Source organism: Pangasianodon hypophthalmus, chromosome 19 (assembly GCF_027358585.1).
Source record: "Pangasianodon hypophthalmus isolate fPanHyp1 chromosome 19, fPanHyp1.pri, whole genome shotgun sequence".
NCBI lineage: Eukaryota > Metazoa > Chordata > Actinopteri > Siluriformes > Pangasiidae > Pangasianodon > Pangasianodon hypophthalmus.
This window is the reverse complement of record NC_069728.1, coordinates 4,822,827-4,843,021: the sequence shown is the minus strand read 5'-3', so window position 1 is coordinate 4,843,021 and position 20,195 is coordinate 4,822,827. Positions and strand designations below refer to the sequence as shown.

Here is a 20,195-nt window from a genome sequence, read left to right as displayed (position 1 = left end):
AAGCACCAAAGTCAACTCACACTTAATGTGTTCTCCTGAGAGACAGTTCAGAAAGATCTACGGCTCCAAAAAGTTTTATTTGAAAAATGTAAACAACGTTCAGGAGATAAATGCATAGTGGTTTGAGAACCACTGGGCTAAATGATGCAAAATGATGCAGCCAACTCAATGTGATTTACATTTTACATGCGTTCCTTCATTATCCTAAGTAAAAAAAAGTGTATTTTCTATATATTTGATCCTGAGCTTGGGTTGCCATCTGTGTGGAGTTTCACATGTTCTCCCTGTGTTCACATGAGTTTCCTCTGGGCTCTCCAGTTTCCTCCTGCTGTCCAAAAACATGTAAGTAGGTGGACTGCCTACACAAAACTGGCCCCGGTGTGAATACACGTATGAATGTGTGTGTGAATGATGCCCTGCGATGGACTGGCGTCCCATTCGGGGTGAATTCTCCCATCGTGTGCCCAGTGTTGCTGGGAGATGCTCCAGATCCACCACAACAAGTGGATAAAGCAATTAATGAAGATAAATAATAAATAGATGTTGCAACACATTTTTAAAAAGCTCCTTTAAATGAAAATAATTATGTAAAACTGTAAAACAGAGAAACCAAAAGAGATGCACACTTTTTTTTGTTTTACTCTGTTGAATACAAATTACAAAGGTATGTTTTGATATATACCTGTAGGAAATGCTGTGAAGAATTTAACCATGGTGTGGTTTATACATCGATCAGCCATAACATTAAAACCACCTGCCGAATATTGTGTAGGTCCCCTTGTGCCACCAAAACAGCTCTGACCCATCAAGATATGGACTCATCAAGACCTCTGAAGGTGTTAGCAGCAGATCCTTTAAATCCTGTAGGTTGCGAGGCAGGGCCTCCATGGATCGATCTTGTTTGTCCAGCACATCATACAGAGCCCAGAGGCTTAACCATTGAGCCACCATTGTCAAATTCAAGACCACCCTGAATAAGATTTGACCTCATGACCTCTGGTTTGAGAAGCGAGCGCATTACCAGGACTATAAAATATCAAACAGCTTTTACTATAGCTTTTACCCACACTCTCACTTCAGTGGTGATACTAAATGCCTGGAGATGAAATATATTTTGTGGCATAGAACAGACATGAGACCGTACTGTTGTAAAACAGAAAACAAGCAAGTAATTTGGAAAGCCATATTATTTTCATTTTAGAGTGATAAAGATTTATGCTGATGCTGTGACAATTATGAGAATATTTCCTGGTTAAAGGGCCACATAACATTAATATGCAGAATATGACTCACTAGATTAGATTAGATTAGATTGGATTAGATCAGCAAATCAGAGTCATGCCATTGGGTCTATGATGCAAAGGTAGAGGTGATCTTGAGAACTCATATATCACTATGACGTTTATTGGAGCACATTTTGATGCTTCTGTTAAAGCAGATTTGATTATCAGTGAGTACCTTAAGTGACCTGATTGTCAAAGTGGGGTTCTGCAAAGCATAGCTGAGGGGGCCACAATTTCTTACACCTCATTACAGATAGTTGTAGTTCTAATTGGTTTATCATCTAATGCTCAGAAACACAAAACAGGAATAAATAAGGAATAACGTCAACTCTCTTTGCTCCAATTAATAATAAACAAGTGCAACAGTACATATTTGCCTAATGTGCCTGATATTTAAACAGGTGGATTATGTTCATAAAATTAATTAGTGCTTTCATTGTTAGGAGGTCCACAGTTTTTTTTTTTTGTTTTTTTTTTTTCACTGGATGGGGTCGAAAAATTTTGAGAACCCCTGTCAAGTTACTCCAAGTCCATTATAAACAAACAATATGCCATTTGGTGTCATTAATGCATTAAAAACCACATTTATTAACTCGATTACCGTACAGTACTGTCAGATTTACAAATGGAAACATACAGATCAAGATCATTTGTCTGAGTTTGCAACCATCAACTAATCAAATGCAATAGCACAGTTCTTAAACAGCCCCAATACACACATTATGCAGCTACACTTCTCACACATTCTTTCATCATGTATAGCAGCACGACAGTGAGAACCCAAATATCACACTGAATCTAGCACTTTTTCTCCATCTCACTCTCCGAATTTCAGTTGCCGCTCTTTCTCTTGTCCATGAAGTTCTTTTGCTCTGTTCTTTAGCTTTTCCGCCTTCTCGTCATCCTTCTCCGTGCCATCACCCAGTTTGTACATGCGGCTGGCGTTGGTGCAGCCCCAAACGTGGCCCAACTCGCAGGCCCGCATGGCATACTTTAGAGCCTTAGGCATGTCTTTTTTCACTTCTGCTGAGCCCTGGATGTATAGGGCACTTAAATTGAAACAGCTAGGTGCAAACCCTCCCTTACAAGCTTTCTTATAGTAGCGACGAGCCTCTACAGGGTCTGGACCACCCTCTAAGGCTCGACCATCATGGGCAAGCAAGCCGACGTTGTGGCATGCATCCACTGTCTTCTTTCCTTTGGCATTACATGCCTTGACAAAGCAGGAGTAGGCACTTTTTAGACACTCTGTCACCCCACCTGGTTTAGCAAAGAGAGAACGATACATCCGCTGAGTTAGCTGTTAACAGAGTGGAGTGATTTCATAAGCATCAAAATCAGGTTCAGCTATGGCCATTTCTCAATTAAAAGTTTTTGTAAACCTTCTTTGTAAACTTTTCTGTAGACCTTTAAAATATTTATTTGTGTATCTTATACATATTATGATTGGTAATAATCATTATGGTAATCACTAACAGAGTGGCTCTTTCTGAAACTGAGAGTCATGTTTCATGACATTTAATTTATAACTTTAACAGGTAATTGTGGGAATTAGATATTATCTCAAATTTTATTGTACATGTCTTTTCTGCAAATGTAAATTTTTAGACAGACAGACAGACACCTGAGGAAAAATGTTTTGCTGCAGCAGTACAATAAAATACAAAAAACAAGGACACAGACAATGTACAGAAAACACAGATTAGGGTATCTTTATGGCACTAAGTAAATAAAATAAGATGTTTTTAATGCTAACAAAAAAAAGTGATTGTAGTGCAAGTGATGATATAAATACAGCTCATAACATTCACAAACTGACACTCGTTCGCTAGAACTAGAAACAGTAGACCGTGTCTTTCTTTTTTTGATACTCTGATTTTGAAAGAAAAAGAGAACAGAACTGTGTGAAAAACAAACAAAAAAAACATCCTGTGAGCGGAGGGTCTGCAGGCTGAAACACCTTGTTGATGAGAGAGATCGGAGGAGAATGAGCAGACTGGTCTGAGCTGACAGGAAGTCTATAGTTACTCAAATAATCACTCTTTACAACCGTGGTGAGCAGAAAAGCATCTCAGCATGCACTTTTCCTCTGATCTCTCTTATCAACAAGGCGTTTCCACCCACAGAACTGTCGCTCACTCAATTTTTTTGTTTTTCACACCATTCTGTGTAAACTCTAGACACCTGTCGTGTGTGTCTAATTCCCAAGAGATCAGCAGCTTCTGAAATACTCAAACTCATCTGACACCACCAACCATGCCACGTGCAAAGTCACAGCTCTTGACCTGTATCTGCAATTTTTTTTTTGCATTGTGCTGCTGCCATATGATTGGCTGATTAGATAACTGCATGAATGTACAGGTGTTCCTAATAAAATGGACAGCGAGTGTATATACAGAGCCTATATAGCCTACACCAGTGATTTTCACAGTGAGCTCCAGGGATCCCCAGGGGTCCGTGTCTTTTTTTGCTTTTGTTACAGGGGCAGAAGTCACAACCCACATTATCAAAGTTATTATATTTATGGGTCCAAGCACCAAAGACAACTTATGACCTAATGTTCTATTGGTGGAAAGTTTAGGAACAGGATGCTATAAATAAGTAATGTTCATGAAACAAATCCAAAACTGAGGGGGTCAGTGATATTTAGTTTACAGTTAAAGGAGTCCCTGGGTAAAAAAGTTTGTGCTCCCCTGGAGTATACTGTACATTAGGACTCCTGCATGAACCATGACTAGCCAGAGTTCAATTAAAGGGGCAGACTGAACCATTTGTGGACTGACGGGGGGGATGAGCCCACAGACTGCCTTCAGAATTCAGTGTTTAAGCCTGTTTCTTTAGTCAGCAGTTCATGACTCTGAGTATTTAGATGAGTAGAAATGGAGACCACAACACCCCCCCCCCCACCCCCCCACCCCCCAAAACAAAAAAAAACAACAACAAAAAAAACCATCATGTACAGTGAAGTCTCTGACCTTTGCCTGTGACATGGTAGGCCCCAAGCTTGTAGCAGCTCTCTCCATGGCCATAACTCTCACAGCTGTGCTTGAGAACCTGAGCGGCCTCAGTGTAGTTCTTCTTCACCCCCTCCAAGTAATCTGCCAACCTCTGACAACCTGACACACACAAGTAAACATTACAGGATAAAAAAAACTTCAACAATACCCGCATGTATGTTCAGCACTGCATGTGTAGGACAGCTCTCAGCATTACAGCACTCAGTACCTTCAGGGTCTTTCTCCTGGTAGCACTGATAGCTGTACTCCACTCCCAAATTGTCTAAGAACTCTTTCACTTCTTTCTCGTCCTCAAAATTAATCAGTCCTGCCATTCTGTACAGACCTGTGATCCTTTACACGACTCGGAGAGCCCACGCGTGAGCGCATCTAAATGCGTGACCTTGATCTGTGCTGCTAAAGTTAAAAATAAATAGAAACTTCAGCACTTACAGTGATGCAGGACGCAAAATACAAACACTAAAATAAATAAGTAGATTAGTGATAAAATTCAGTAAAAAGGAAATGAACAGAAAAGCGTTAAAACTCTACTAAAACACCGGTGCTAGAAAACCCCTTCTTCCTGCTCTCACAGGGTTGCTATTAAATGGCGTTGTTTTGGAATTCTAGTGCACTTCAACAGCGCGTAGAAGCCGTTATAACACACACCCTATGTAGGGCGCCTAGATAGGGCTCAAGGATGTGTTTGGAATTCAACCAGAAGTGATACCTACCGGCTTCCGTATGTCCCTCCTTCGCCCAATTGCGATTTGTTTCCCGTGTTATGACCTTGTTTACTTGTCGAGGCAAAGCCTTTGGAGCAGAATTAAATAATAATAATAATAATAATGTTTTCTGTTTCAGCGTAATGCACCTGGCAGCGGTGTGTGCAGTGGAGGTGGGAGAAAACGGAAGAAGATGGCGCTTCTTGAGGATTACACGCTTCCTGTCTAGAGAACTGTTTTAAGCCTTTTTCATGGAAGCCTCTCGCTAGTTAGAATCGCTAACTAACTAACTAAGTAGCTAACTAACTAATTAGCTAACTAACTAGCTAGCTAATTAGTGCTTTTGGTTAGTGGACAGCGTGTTAACGTTGGTTTTGGACCGTATTTTTGTCTCTGGATCACACACGAGCTGCATCACGATGGTAAGAATGTGTTGAGTAAGCGTTACTGTAATATCCAGCTCACCAGAAACACGTAATTTTCTGATTAATTAACTTAACTACATAACTGAAGCATGACAGTTTAGACTAGTGGCATTCAGCTGAGCTGCCTGTCTTGGTTCAGTCAGTAAATAAAGCCACAATAAGCCTTATCATGTGCTGTTTATATTTAACATGAGTGACAGTTATGTAACCAAAGAATGCATTGAGAACTTAATTAAGACAAAATATCGAATTAAATATCTAATTAAGCCAAAATATCAGAGTTACTGTGTTAAAATAGTGGCAACATCTAAACCCCCTTTTAAATCAATGATGCAACACATACAGGAAGCTTCACCAGTGGTCTTTAATGCTATAGACATCCAGTGGTCTTATACTGGCACTTCTGTTAAATCAATAATGCAACAGACTACTTTAATCCGCTTCAGTGTCTCTCACTTCTGACCACTGACCTCTCACCAGTGGTCTTTAATGCTATATACATCCATTGGTCTTCCATCGAAGCCCCTTTTAAATCAATGATGTGACAGACAGCTTTAATCCGCTTCAGTGTCTCTCACTTCTGACCACCGACCTCTCACCAGTGGTCTTTAATGCTATAGACATCCATTGGTTTTCTAGTGCCGTATGTTCAGCTGGGTTAGTTAATTCATGTATTAATTAAGTATAACTGGTTGCCATTGTGCATTCCATTGAGTACTCATTCATTCATCTTTAGTAATTGCTTTATCCTGGGTGCGAGGCAGGAACACAACCTGGATGGGTGCAGTCACCATGCTCTCACACACTAGCAGTTGGCGATTTAGCCGGTCCGCCACATGTGTTTGGGTGGAGGGAGGAAACTGGAGAATCCAGCGGAAATCACACCCGAGCTGACATGGGAGTCCTGGAGCTGCTTGTTCCTTGGAGCTCACTTCAAGTGTGAAATCTAGAAATCTTTCTAGAAAGAAGCAAAACTATCTGCCAGTAGAATAAGCATGAAATTAGTAAATATGCCTAAAAATATGTTTAATGGTCTTATACAGTACTGTGCAAAAGTCTTAGACACGTGCAAAGATGCCTTCAAAAATAATGAAACTACATGGTTCTACATTAAAAAAAATAGTATAAAGAGCAGTAAACAGTAATAAATGAAACAAAGTCAGTATTGGTGTGAAGACCCTTCGCTTTTTAAAAAAAAAAAAAAAAAATAGTAGTCTCAGGTGCAGTGTGTGCAGTTTTATAAGGAAATGAGCTGTAAGTGTTACTGAGCATCTTGCAGAAGCAGCCACAGTTCTTCTGGAGACTTTGACTTTCACACTTGCTTCTTATTTTTGCAGTGAAACCCAGCAGCCTTCATTATGTTTTTTTGTCTGAAAAGTGTCTCTTATGTAATATGCTGCTTTCTTTACTGACAGACAAACATTCTTCTGTAACATTTAATTTTTTGCTGGAAAACTAATGTTTGGAATCTAAAATGTTTTTGTACCGAATCAGTAATATAGAAATCATAAACTAAAAATCTATTTCAAAGTTTGTACTAAAAAAAAATAGGGTGCTTATATAGTAATCTCATAATGAGAAATATTAGATATCATTTCCTTTATTCAAGTCTTCACTTGCTAAGATATGTTTTTTTGCAGTGTATAGCCTATATTTGTGTTTGTAAGGAATCTCCACTGTTAAATGTTTTGTAGACTATAAACTAGGGTTGCTCAATATTTTGTTTATTAAATCATGATGCCAGTGTCGGCTTTTGTAATACTGATACAAAGAACAGCCTATCAGTTGAGCAATCACACAGAGCACACATGCCCTGTGAGCATTTTCACCAATCTAGATATGTTTTTGTGTTTGTCTTATTAAGTTGTGGCTTTGGTGTAACACATCATGACACATCATCTTTTCTCTGTTACGTTTTAGTTTATTGAAAGGCATATAACAATATAATAATATGATCGCAGTATCATGCAGCACTAATATAAACTGTAGCCTGTGCTGTTATTTTTCACCAGTACTCTTACAGTCCTTGCAGTACAGTCGTCCTATTAAACATACTTGTTTTCTGTTCTATAAAATTGCTTGACATTTTGATTAATTGGTATGAGGAAGTGGCCTGTGACATGATGCTGTGTGCGTGTTTCAGGATGAGGCATCGCCAGCGTCTCTGACCGACATGTGCCTGTCACTGGTGAGCTCCAGACTCGAGCGGTTCTGTGTGAAGCAGGCCGATGGCTCGCTGTGTCTCCGTGATCTTGTGGTCTTCCCTCAGGAGCTGGCTGACCAGCTGCTCTGCAAGATGGCCACAGAGGGTGAGCAGAACTGACTTCTCCTACAAAGAGAATTCTAATGTGCTAAGGGGGTTTTACAGAATAAATGCTCTTAATAATTAGTCATGTATAGACAGCCTGGATGTGTTTCGATAGTGGAGTGATTATTAGAGCTGGCTGCTCTACCAGATGGTAAATTCACCTTTTATTTAGGCATGAATAGTAAAAGTCTAAAAATGGCATCACTTTTGCATAAAGAATGTAGATTATTAATAGCTACACTCAGAGGAGTAAACCCCCTAAATCTCTGTCTGTTCCTTTTTACAGGACTGCTGAATGACAGCACGGTGGGGATTTTCCGCAACAGCCGGCAGCTCCGGCTGCGTCGCGCCTGCATCCGTACAGCCCGCATCTCAGCAGAGGCTTTTGAGCGCGCTCTCTGCCTGCACCGGCTGCTAGAGCTTGATGCTTCACGTGTCAACGCAGACCTCACCATCACCGACATCCTGCGCTGCCTCTCAGCCAGCAAGGCCGCACGTGAGAGCATGCAACGGCTCGTGCTCAACGGCCTGAGCATGTCCTCGCTGGAGGAGTCGAGCGGCCGCTGCTTCAGCTCGCTGCAGGGTCTCAGAGCGCTCAGCGTGTCCAACGTGGACTTCTATGACTCAGGGCTGGTTGATGTGTGCTCACTGCCTCGTCTGGAGAGCCTGGACATCTCCAACACATCTGTAACCAACCTGACACCACTGCTGAGCTGCAAGGACAGGCTGCGCTACCTCACCATGCACCAGCTCAAACGGTTGGAGATGAGCTCCAAACAGCTACTGGGCGTACTCAGCCAGGTCAGCTCGTGTACACTAGCAAGCCACAAGTCGTTGATGTTGCTCACAGTTTGTCTCTTACACATTGCTGTGCTGAGTATTCAACCCCTCCCCCTTGAACCTTTCCACATAATTCATGTATTCATGTAACCTGGAACTGAAATGGGATCATATGTCATAAATCTACATAAATAGCACATAAACCATATTGAAGTGGGGCAAAACATTTATATAATTTGAAAATTTATTTATTTGTCAGTCTCCATGCAATCTCACAGAGCTTGAATGATTTTGCCAGAGAAATGGGCAAAAGATTTTGTGCATGCCTCCTCGGTGATAAAACTCTCACATCCGGTTTGCAATAAAATTACCACAGGCAGAGCAAGTTGCTAGTGGGTTGTAACTTTTACCAGATGTTTGCAGATGTTCACGTGATCAATTCCTTAAATAAGCAGTGATAAATTAATAACTAAATGATTAGCAGTTTGGATATAAACAGTTAAATCATTTACAGTGTTAATTTATCAGAATTTAACAAGCAGTGATACAACTAGTCATTATTTATAGAAAACTAAAAGATGATGATGTTATGAATTAGTGAATATGAGATAATGCTTTATACCTGTAGCTAATCAGCCTGTGGGGTCTTGCTTTTCTTAATGATTTTATTTTCTTTCTCCTACTGAAAATGCTTTCCCAGGTAGTGTGTGTAGTTGAGGTTTTACCACCTGGACCAATTATATGGTTTAGTGCCTCCTCTAAAGCGTCCATTTTTCACTTCGCGATTTGGGAAGTGTTTAATATCTTCAGGAGGTTCACTGATACACGTGCTATGAGACTAAATAGTGCAAGTAGCAGCAGTCAAACATCTTTTTTTTTCCAACGTGAGTTGACATCTGCATAGAAAATCTTGGACGTGTGTATCCGGGACTAAAATGATCAGATGACCTCTGAGTTTGGTGAAAAACAGTCAATAATTCGGCCTTTAATTTTCTCAGAAAAGGACGGAGAAAAATGGCTGATCAGGACTGAAGTAAAATCACAGAGTAGCACTTGTAGCTTAGGAACTTACCCCAGGACCCCATGAAAATTTATTATTATTATTTTACTTAATTATTATTATTAGGTTATTATTGTCTAAATAGGGTTTCAGTCAATTTCAGTTCCAGGTTGTAACTATACAGGTGTTCAAAGGGGGTGAATACTAATGCAAGGCACTGTATATCAGAAGAATGTCACAGTCGCTCTGTCACATTACACATTTGAGTTGCTGGAATTTCAGAGCTTTCCGTCATTTGGAGCATACTGAAAGTCTAGTAGTACGTTTATACTACAGTAGTAGTAAATCTGTACAGCAGCTGCAGCTTGTGGTTTAATCTAGATTGATAAGCAGAACTGAGAAAATGCCTCAGATGGGTCTTTGAAGTTATAACCCAGTTGTTATCCTTTTTTTTCCTTATTCTCCTGCATGCTGTAGCTTCGGTTTCTAACCCAGTCACCCTTATCTTTTTTTAGCTGGAGGGCCTGCAGCATCTGGACATCTCAGATGACAAGCAGTTCATGTCAGACGTGGCCTGGCAGCTTCTGGAAACACCAGGCATCCTGCCTGCACTGGTGTCTCTGGACCTCTCGGGCCGGAAGCAGGTGACCGACGCAGCCGTCCGGGCTTTTGTCGAGGAGAGGCCTGGCATGACGTTCGTTGGTCTGCTTGCCACTGATGCCGGCTTCTCTGAGTTTCTGTCTGGAGAAGGTACCTTAAAGGTCAGCAGCTCCATCACACGTACAGTAAATTAATCATCGAGTCATGATTCTCCCATGAGGAAAATGACTTGAGGGCTGAACAGACATCTAATATGTTGTAATTGTTTTTGTACAAATTATGTATGTTGTTTGTTAGCAATAGCCAGATCATCGCTTAATCATGTGACATAGACTTTCCTAGGATGAAGTATGTACCTCAGGCAGAGGTTCTCCAACTTTTTGCTTCCAGGGACTCTTTCTCCAGTGTTAAAAATGTATAATTGCAGCATAATAAGGTATAAATCACAACAGGGCAATGCTGTTGTAGCAAAATAATCAACGACTGATGGTGTGATGCTTGATTACAAGCAGAGTTTTCATTATTTTCCAGTAACAGCATGTCTTGATTTGTTTTATTCCTCTTATACCACAGCAATTTCCCTGTTTGAACTTATAATTTATTAATGAATGGCACATCATGCTTTTTAACCATTTATAGTTACATTTAAAGTTGCGAAACATCCACGAGACAAATTAGTTCTTGATATCACTTACGTTATAGCTGATATGTTTAATTTATATTTAATTTATAAGAATATATTTAAATTATAAGAATCTTTGGACATCTGACAGTACATTGTGGCTCTGTTTGGAATCTTGATGTTTTTCAGAAGACATCTTTGCTTAAGATAATCCCCTCTGGCTGAGTGTAACTGTGTGTGTGTGTGTGTGTGTGTGTGTGTGTCTGTCTGTGTGTGTTTGTGCATGCAGGTGACTGGGGAGGCCAACGAGACTCAGATCTGTGAGGCTCTGAGGCGCTACAGTGAGAGGGAAGGCTTTGTTCGGGAGGCGCTCTTCCATCTTTTCAGCCTCACACACGTGATGGAGAAAGCTCGGCCTGACATTCTCAGAGTACGTGCGCAATCACCCTCGCTGTCTTCTTCCCCCTCACTCTGGTCCTCCCACACACTCCCAGAGCTCTACTTTAATCTGAACATAGATAGTCACCCCTCTGATGAATCACAGGTCACTCATCCCCTATCTCTCCACTCTCCGCCACACACAATGATATTCTGTTGGTTTTTTTATTCGCTTGTTCTTGCTTTTGTTCTTTTGTTCCACCTGCTTTTTTACCTTCACTCTTTTTCTGAAGAGACCTTGATATTAATATGATATTCATAAACTGTTTTCACCCACTCTGCTGCACATCACCGCACATGTCTGCTGCACATCCCTGCACTCTGCCTTTCTCCCTCTTATTATTTGTATTCTCCTTTTATTCAGCTGGTAGCGTTAGGGATGAAGAACCACCCCACCATTCTGAACGTGCAGTTGGCAGCCAGCGCCTGCGTCTTCAACCTCACCAAACAGGACCTGGCGTTCGGAATGCCTGTACATCTCTTAGGTCAAGTCACTCAGCTGCTGCTAGAGGCCATGAAGACCTTCCCCAACCACCAACAGGTACGCTGAAATGCAGCGGTTCTCACAATTGTTTGCAGTCAGTGACGCCTTTAAATATGAAATAAATTCCACTGACCCTCTCAGGACAGATTTACTTCCTGGATGTATTCAAAACTATTCAAATATTAGGCTTGTGGCTGTTTGTTGTATCCATAAGGCTTTTAGTTCTTGAATTTCTACTCACAGATCACATTAGGTTCAAGTTGACATTATTCATAGGCCTTTATTATTATTATTATCTTTTTTTTTTTTGAGTTATTGATGTTTGGACATCAGATTAACCTTTCTTTGACCAGAGACCAAATAAACAACTATAAGAACTCAATAATAAATATAATAACTTAATTGTAAGTTGTGATTTCCATCATCATAGGACAGACTCACTTTAAGAACCATGGCTCTAATGCACACACACACACACACACATTCACTAATGCAGCACATTCTAGCATACACACTTAACACACACCAGCCGTATAACATGCATAAACTTTACTTCATTTATACATTATATACTTTATATACATACAGTACCATGTACTGTGATGTGATATTTTCGTATATAGTAGTAATAGGTTTCACCCTCAAAATCTGTTGTACATGTTCATTAATATAACAACATGTGTGAATCACGTTGGAGTGTTTTTAACCTGACTGACCAAACACGTGCTCCCTGTTAGCGATGACATTTAGAACTTCTTCATATTCCTTCCTACTGCAAAGTCACTGTCTGTTGTGTAAAATATTTGGTGAACTAATTGGTTCCTCAAATTTTGTTCCTGCAGTTGCAGAAGAACTGCCTGCTGTCTCTCTGTAGCGACCGGATTCTGCAGGAAGTTCCCTTCAACAGGTCCGTCTCAAGCTACTCACTTTGTCCTCTATTCCAGAGATTAATCGAGAGTCCAGCTTTTCAATATATGTTCTCAGGAATGATCAGGAAAAGCAGTGAAGCTGTTTTTTTCTTTCAATTATGCTGATATGGAAAGGCTTTTATATATCGTACGTTATTGTGTGTGTATGCGCATTTCTGTCAGGTTTGAAGCTGCTAAGCTGGTCATGCAGTGGTTATGTAACCATGAAGATCAAAATATGCAGAGGATGGCAGTGGCAATCATATCCATCCTGGCTGCTAAGGTGAGTCACCAAAGACGGTAGGTTTGGTTCATTTTGGAATGTGACGATTTAGTGGCAGTTCTGGGACTTGTTATCCGCGTACATTCTCTGCATCTGACATCTATTGTTTTTTTTTTTTTCTTTTTCTGTCAGCTGTCTACTGAGCAAACTGCGCAGTTGGGAGCAGAGCTATATATAGTGAAGGTGAATATCAAGCTTCATATTTCTCTGCTTGTATCTCAACCAATTAGTCGCATCCATCAGATGCAGTCGCATATGTCCGTAGGTGAGTGTAGCATAAGTTGGACTTGGACTTGGTCAGACTCTGAGGTGGCCTTTTGAGCCTCGTATCCAAGCAGAACACAATATTGACACACCCATGTTCCAGGGTGACAACCGTAGTGTGTATATGGCACGAGCATGACTGAACACTAAACTGGCCTGCAAAATCACCTAAAGAACCTAAATCCAATAAAAAAAATAAATAAATAAATAAAAATTACAGAGAGGGGAAATAAGCATTCGGATACTTTTGTTTTTGCTATTTAATATACTTCCTCTGCATATATTCGATTCAAATTTATACACATAACATCTTTTGACTTCGTAATCACAAAGGAGAGCAAAACTTATGCATTCCTACGCATAAACAAAGATACGCTTAAAAACAAAATTGATAGAGAAAGAAGTATTCAGACACGATATTAAATATACATTTAATGTACGTAATATACATTATTTTTTTGTGTGTATATGTAAAGGTTATGTTACAATAAATCATGTTTTAGATATAAATGCTGCAAAAAATGAATTGAATTGTAAAAAAATGAAAAGTTGAATGATTACAGAGCTATAGCAACTAGGAAAGACCCTGTCAGTACCACTTGCTTGATACTGACACAGGTGATACAGGTGGAAAGCCACGTAAAATTTGACAACACGCTCGGAGACTGATGATAAGAAAGGTAAGACAGAAGCCAGCAGTCACTCAAAAAGAGTTGTAGGACGATCTGAAAGCATCAGGAACGCAATAAGCAATGAACCGTACCACATTCATCTCCGTTCCTACATCTCACGCAAAAAACTCCTCAGCTAAATAAGAAGCACTAAAATTTGTACATGAGCATTTAGACAAATCAGAACTCTTTTGGAATAAAAGACAAAACAAAAACAGAACTCTTTGGCAATAATTCAGTTCGTCTTGTTTGGAGAAAGAAAGTACTCAGGTACATTACACCTAATCAAAGGAAACATGAATGGAGCGATGTACCAGGACTAGATAAGTGAATCGGGAGAAGATGGACATGACGTTGTTTAAATATATCTTTGTTTAAGCTTATGAATACATACTTTTTTTGTTCATATTTATAATTACAAAGTCAAAAAACTTTTTGTGTTGGCAAATTTGAAGTGGATATATGTACTGGAAGTATATTAAATAACAAAAGCAAAAGTGTCCAAAGACTTATTTCCTCTCACTGTATGTGGAACAGGAAGCGAAACACCAAAATAGACATCTACAAGCTCTAGCTGAACCAGTTAGTGGAAGAGTGCGCTAAAACTGACAGGAAGATACTGGTGAAATCCTTAGTCAGGACTGATGGTTAGTAAGGCAAGAGGAGGCAGAACCATGTATTAATATAACTGTCTTTAGTCCCGGCAACTTAATAACTATGTGAATAATGCATTGCTTTGTTTCTAACATCCTCAGCAATGTCTTAATTAACTTGCCCCCCTCTCTGTCTCTCTCTCTCTCTCTCTCTCTCTCTCTCTCTCTCTCTTCACTAGCAACTCCTGCACATTGTGCGTCAGAAGACCTCTCAGGGCACAGTGGATGCCACACTGAAGTTCACACTCAGCGCCCTGTGGAACCTAACAGACGAGTCGCCTACCACCTGCAGACATTTTATAGAGAACCAAGGCCTGGAGCTTTTCATCAGAGTGCTGGAGGTATACGCACGCACACACACACACACACACACAAACACAATTATAATCCAAAAACATCTGTACTTTCGACAGAGTGTCTGCAACTGCTTAAAATTTGTCTGAAATAATGAAAAGACATTAATAACATTTTAAATGCGAGGATGTACATTATATGTACTTTTTAGGCTACAAACCGCAGGCCATGCATTAAACTGAGGCTAACTGTAGTTACCAGTTGTTAAGTTAGCATACACAAAGACATATTAGCATGGGGAAATTTAACCAAAAAGTGTTCTGAGGACAGCAAATACTCTTGATATTAAAAACCTTTATTCATCATGTATTATGCTTCTTAAACGGCCTTTAACGGTGTGACTTCTACAGAAGATTTTGTAGTTTGAGTTATGAAGTGTTTTTGTATTTGTTACATCACAACAGAGGATGTTGTGTAACATGACAAGCTGTATTTTTTTTGTCATATTAAATTCAAGACAGAAAAAAAGAGGGAGAGGCTGGTGAGGGAACGACTGTTTATAGCTTCCTAAGGGATAACAGGAGCTAACTTGTCTTGTTGACGTTCCATTACATCAAATGTAACTCTGAACAGTTAAAAGTATGATGAAGCATTTATTAATAATTTTAAAAATTGTATTTGTTGTCATATAAGAGGAATATCATCTTCAAAATAGAGAGCAAAAAACACATTTCAGGTCATGATGTTATTGGAAAATAATCAACTCCAGGGTGGTGCGATGTGGCTCGACACAAAGCATGCCTCATAGTGTTGTATTCCTTTTTTATTTTCCTTTCCTTTTTTATTCCTTACTTATGTGAGTCCATGTTTTAGATGTTAATATTTAAATTAATTTATGGAATTTGAGGTAAGTTTAAAGAAAAGGGTTGATCTGTTAATCCAGTGTCCTCTTTCTGTTTTTCTTCAGTCCTTCCCCTCGGAGTCTTCCATTCAGCAGAAGGTCCTTGGCTTACTGGTAAGAGACTCTGTGTGTGTGTGTGTGTGTGTGTGTGTGAGACTCAGTGTAAACACAGTGTGCCTTGGCTGTATTTGATAAGAAGAAGGGAGTTCTTCATATTCCATACCCAGTTATGCTCAGATAAGAAATGAACAGGGGAAAGTCAGACTGTGCTCCATGCAGGAAGGATCATTTGGCTGAGTCACTTAAACGGCTTATGCTAATGGATTGCTTTATTTAGCTTGTCCCCATGTGGGCAGGACGCAGCTGCTTACAGTCCTAATTACTGCTCAGATGCTGGCGGTTTCCAATCCTTTTTCTTTAAGATTTGCGAAAGTTCAGCTTCTGTCTCCATGGATTAATAATAAGTCATACAATCTAATATATGCAATTTTGTGTGTGATTCAGAACAACATAGCCGAAGTGGGCGAGCTGCACGCAGAGCTGATGGTACAGGGCTTTCTGGATCACATCAGGTCTCTGTTGCACAGTCCTGAAGTGGAGGTGAGCTACTTCGCTGCAGGGATCCTTGCCCACCTCACTTCACGGGGCGAGACAGTGTGGACCCTCGACCTGTCCCTCAGGAACACACTGCTGGAGCAGCTGGTACGTCTTCCCCCTTTCTGCCAGTGCGGCTTCAGAGAAAACCAGCGAACCTTTTTAAGAGCCAGAGTTTCCACCTGTTTGAGAGCTGTATCAGATGTGGTGGATTTCCTAGTGTATGACAAATATAATAAAAACAGATGGTTTTGCATGTTGCGCATCTGGTTTTACCAGACAAGATCAAAGCTGTCAGTGTCTATACACAGAACAATCATCATAGAAAAGATTATGAGATGCAAGATGACTGATGTAAGGCCGGCACAGTGGCGCAACAGCATTGCACAGATGTGTGTGTGTGGGAAGGGGGGATCATTTATCTTTTTTTGTGAGAAAAGTAACATGTTCAACTCATCTGGTGGTTTTTGTATCCCAGCACTCAGCAATCCTGAAGTGGCCCATACCCCAATGTGAAATGGTGGCTTACAGGTAAAAAAAAAAAAAAAACACACATGTAACCTGTACTCTTCTCTGTATGTGATGTGCTACTTAGAGCTCCGAGCAAAACATGTGACTGTGAATGTGTTTTGGTTTTTAGATCATTTAACCCTTTCTTCCCCTTGCTGGAGTGCTTCCAGACTCCAGGGGTTCAGCTGTGGGCAGCCTGGGCCATGCAGCATGTGTGCAGCAAGAATGGTGAGAACTACACAGAGAACTCTTTATCTGTATTAAAATATTAGTAACAATATTCTTAACGTGTGTGTGTGTGTGTGTGTGTAGCTGCACGCTACTGTAGCATGCTGTTAGAAGAAGGAGGACTGCAGCATCTGGAGGCAGTGAGTTCGCATCCTGAAACGCATTGCGATGTCAGGCGATTGGCTGAGAGCATTCTGGACAGCCTTCACCGCCACCGAGCGCGTACAGGCTACATGGGAGCGACGCAAGCACACACACACAGAGGTGCCGTATATACACCCAGACAGCCACACATACAGGTTATACAAGATAAATTATCTGAAAAAAAGGAACTGTAAAACAACACACAGATATATATCGGGACAATCAGTGATGTTTTGTACTCTCATCAAACTTAGAGACAAGTGATTGAAACTCATCTGTGGGTCAAAAATATAGTGTAACAGCAGTGTAGTGACAGAAGTGCACTGATTACAGGTGAAAAAGGGATCATTTTATTCTAAAAAGATTATGTTTATATTTCAGTGTGATATATCCTATTGATTCTCTGTTTTTTATTATTGTTTTAGAGAGAGACGTTCCATGAGAGGGATAACCCGTTACCAGTCTCTGGATGACGCATGATGTACTACCTGGAAACTGTTTGTGTGTATTTGTCTGTGTGTCCTTGTATGGCTTGTTTAATTACATCCTCCAACCCTCCCCATGTGCTCGGTTCCACCAACAAATCAGGGCACTAGGGGGAAAAAACTTAACAAGCGTTCATTTGCACAAAGCAAATTATTTAATTTTTTTTTTTCATCCTTTCTCGGTTTAGAAATTAGAATGTTTGTTTATTTTCTCATCTCTTTTGCCTGGGTAAAAATTGGGTGAAGAGTGGCAAGAAGGAAAGAGAATAGCATGACAGCATGTCTGCATGTGCTGAGAGAGCATGCTTTAGTTCCTCGGGATTCTCAGTATGCACAGTTGGATTGATTCAAATCCAGTTTCGACAGATTCTTGTCCCTGTGGACACATGGCAATAAATATCTCAAACTTATGTTTCTGAATCTCTAATTTCTGTTGTTTTGAGATGGTGTTAATTGCTAAATTCTTATACTTGTATGTATATAGATGTATGCATGTATGTGTGTGGGTGCTTGAGGGTCTGGTGGTAATTAGTTTGTCACTGCATTTGACAGCATGAGAGGTTTGATGCAAAAGTATCTTTATATATATATATATATATATATATATATATATATATATATATATTATAGACTGTACTATACATGGTATCTACTGTGGCAGATGACAAAGATGCTTATGTTGCACGTAAAGAACTAATGATACGTTGATTTTTTTTTTTTCTTTTTCTATTCTGAGAAAAATAGTACAAATGGGGGGAAAGCTAACTTATATTTGAGAGGATCTATCTAATGAGGTCTTAAGAGCGTCAGAGACTTAGGACAGTGTTGAACCGTGGGCTTCACTGCTCATTACTGCACAGCTCTTAGTGAGACACAGTCTTCTTTAACCTTAGCAACAGTCTGTGACATTGGATCCAAAATGGGTATGGATGTCTATATTTAACAGCCAGACATGCCAGGGAGAACAAAAGTCACGTAAAGGGAAGAATTCAGTGAGATGTTCATTTGCAAGCTACCAAAAGGAAGATTTCCTGCTTTGTCCAAATTGTAAGCCATTGAACATTCAGACTTGCTTTCATTTGTTTTATTTCTGTCGGGGGTTATGTGTTTTCTCATGCTGTATTTCCTTCTTTAATCTCATTTAGTATGTGGGGCCATGTACTTGAATAAGAGACTTGAATATTGCAGGGAAAGTACACGGGAAATTGCAAAAACAGTGTCACATGGGGGAAAAAATAATTTTTTATAAATATACTGCATTTGTGTGAATACACACACACGCACACACACTGTCCACTTTATTAGGAACACCTGCACATGCATGCAGTTATCTTTTTTTCTTTTTCCTCCTTTCCTCTTCTCTAATCTTCAGCTCTCCAGTTTGGGTGAGTTCGTGCCCATTGTTGTTCTTGGCTGTCAGGAGTGCAACCCAGTGTGGTCTTCTGCTGTTGTAACCCATCCACCTCAATGTTCGATGTTTTGTGCATGCTGAGATGCTTTTCTGCTCACCACAGTTGTAAAGAGTGATTATATGAGTTACTATATTCTCCCTGGCAGCTGGAACCAATCTGGCCATTTTCCTCTGATCTCTCTTATCAACAAGGTGTTTCCACCCACAGAACTGTCACTTACTCAATCACTGAGATCACATTTTTTCTTCATTATCTGCATGATTTTTTGCTTTGTGTTGTTGCAACACAATTGGCTGATTAGATAACTGCATGAATGCGCAGGTATACAGGTGTTACTATTAAAGTGGATGGTGAGTGTATGTTAACTGGTGTGTGTGAATCTATATGAGATACCAAAGAAATGATCAACTTATGGGCTAACTCACTACTTAACCGTGTGGCATGTTGCCTTATAACACCTGCCTGAATTGCCTTTGTAGCTGTTATTAGCTTTGTTTACAATTGGATGCATTGTAAATTAAATAGTCTACATACGCAGCGTTCTTAAAAGAATCTGAATTGCAGACTGTCACATTAATTTTACTAAAGTTAACATTTCACATAGCTATATTCATGTACCTTCCACACATGGCAAGCGTCTGTAGGTGGCATGAAATATATTTTCAATTAACTGCCAGCCATGTCAGAAATCTGCTGGATCCTCTAGTGAATATGACACTTAATAAATGTTGCTGTAGATAGGTTTTTCACCTACTTGGAGAGAAAGTACAAGCCGTTGAGCCTTTTCCCCACAAGTGAGAAAATCATGCTGTCACACTTTGGGTATAATTGGACTACACTCTATAGCATTTTGGTCTGTTATCCAAATGCACATCAAGTGTACATGGCCCCTCATAAACTTTTTTTTTTTTTTTTTTTTTTTTTTAAAGCAACACATAGGATGTGGCGTGAGAGTCCAGATAAAGCTAAAGTCATATTGTTTCAACCCATGTGTTTATTAAAAAAAAAAAAAAAAAAAAAAAAAAAAAGTTAACCCAAACTGCCCTTTAGTCTGATTTCAATGGATGTGCTTTTGAGATATATCAGATATATCAGTCTAATCTGTCAACAGGCCTTACCCAATCTAAAGTCAAATGGTAACTTTACATTCTTTTAGTTTGGTGATTGTACTGAATGGCAGGAAAAAC

At 39.9% G+C, this 20,195-nt stretch overlaps 2 protein-coding genes across 2 annotated transcripts; one reads left to right on the top strand and one right to left on the bottom strand.

Moving 5' to 3' along the window:
• Window positions 1–1,842: 1,842 nt before the first annotated feature.
• Window positions 1,843–4,898, bottom strand: LOC113545289 (cytochrome c oxidase assembly factor 7). The gene is made up of 3 exons (XM_026944565.3): window positions 4,509–4,898; window positions 4,259–4,399; window positions 1,843–2,543 (listed from the first exon to the last, which is right to left on the bottom strand). The coding sequence occupies exons 1-3, from the start codon at window positions 4,612–4,614 to the stop codon at window positions 2,101–2,103; spliced, it is 690 nt and encodes a 229-aa protein (XP_026800366.1). The 5' UTR covers window positions 4,615–4,898; the 3' UTR covers window positions 1,843–2,100.
• Window positions 4,899–5,028: 130 nt separating this feature from the next.
• Window positions 5,029–18,006, top strand: zyg11 (zyg-11 family member, cell cycle regulator). The gene is made up of 16 exons (XM_026944564.3): window positions 5,029–5,426; window positions 7,573–7,738; window positions 8,024–8,538; window positions 10,033–10,278; window positions 11,029–11,169; window positions 11,542–11,718; window positions 12,504–12,568; window positions 12,753–12,852; window positions 12,985–13,035; window positions 14,620–14,781; window positions 15,702–15,749; window positions 16,140–16,337; window positions 16,708–16,760; window positions 16,870–16,967; window positions 17,052–17,231; window positions 17,537–18,006. Exons 1-16 carry the CDS (start codon window positions 5,424–5,426, stop codon window positions 17,551–17,553), a joined length of 2,220 nt encoding a protein of 739 aa, XP_026800365.1. The 5' UTR covers window positions 5,029–5,423; the 3' UTR covers window positions 17,554–18,006.
• The last annotated feature ends 2,189 nt before the right edge of the window (window positions 18,007–20,195 follow it).

What these genes read in the sequence shown, in the direction of transcription:
- zyg11 (XM_026944564.3), top strand. An exon ending in CCTTCCCCAACCACCAACAG is followed by an intron (nt 11,719 to 12,503) that starts GTACGCTGAAAT and finishes TTGTTCCTGCAG; the next exon opens with TTGCAGAAGAACTGCCTGCT. An exon ending in TATCCATCCTGGCTGCTAAG is followed by an intron (nt 12,853 to 12,984) that starts GTGAGTCACCAA and finishes TTTTTCTGTCAG; the next exon opens with CTGTCTACTGAGCAAACTGC.
- LOC113545289 (XM_026944565.3), bottom strand. Translation starts at nt 4,614, where the DNA reads ATGGCAGGACTGATTAATTTTGAGGACGAGAAAGAAGTGAAAGAGTTC. An exon ending in CCAGGAGAAAGACCCTGAAG is followed by an intron (nt 4,400 to 4,508) that starts GTACTGAGTGCT and finishes TGTGTGTGTCAG; the next exon opens with GTTGTCAGAGGTTGGCAGAT. An exon ending in CTACCATGTCACAGGCAAAG is followed by an intron (nt 2,544 to 4,258) that starts GTCAGAGACTTC and finishes TTGCTAAACCAG; the next exon opens with GTGGGGTGACAGAGTGTCTA.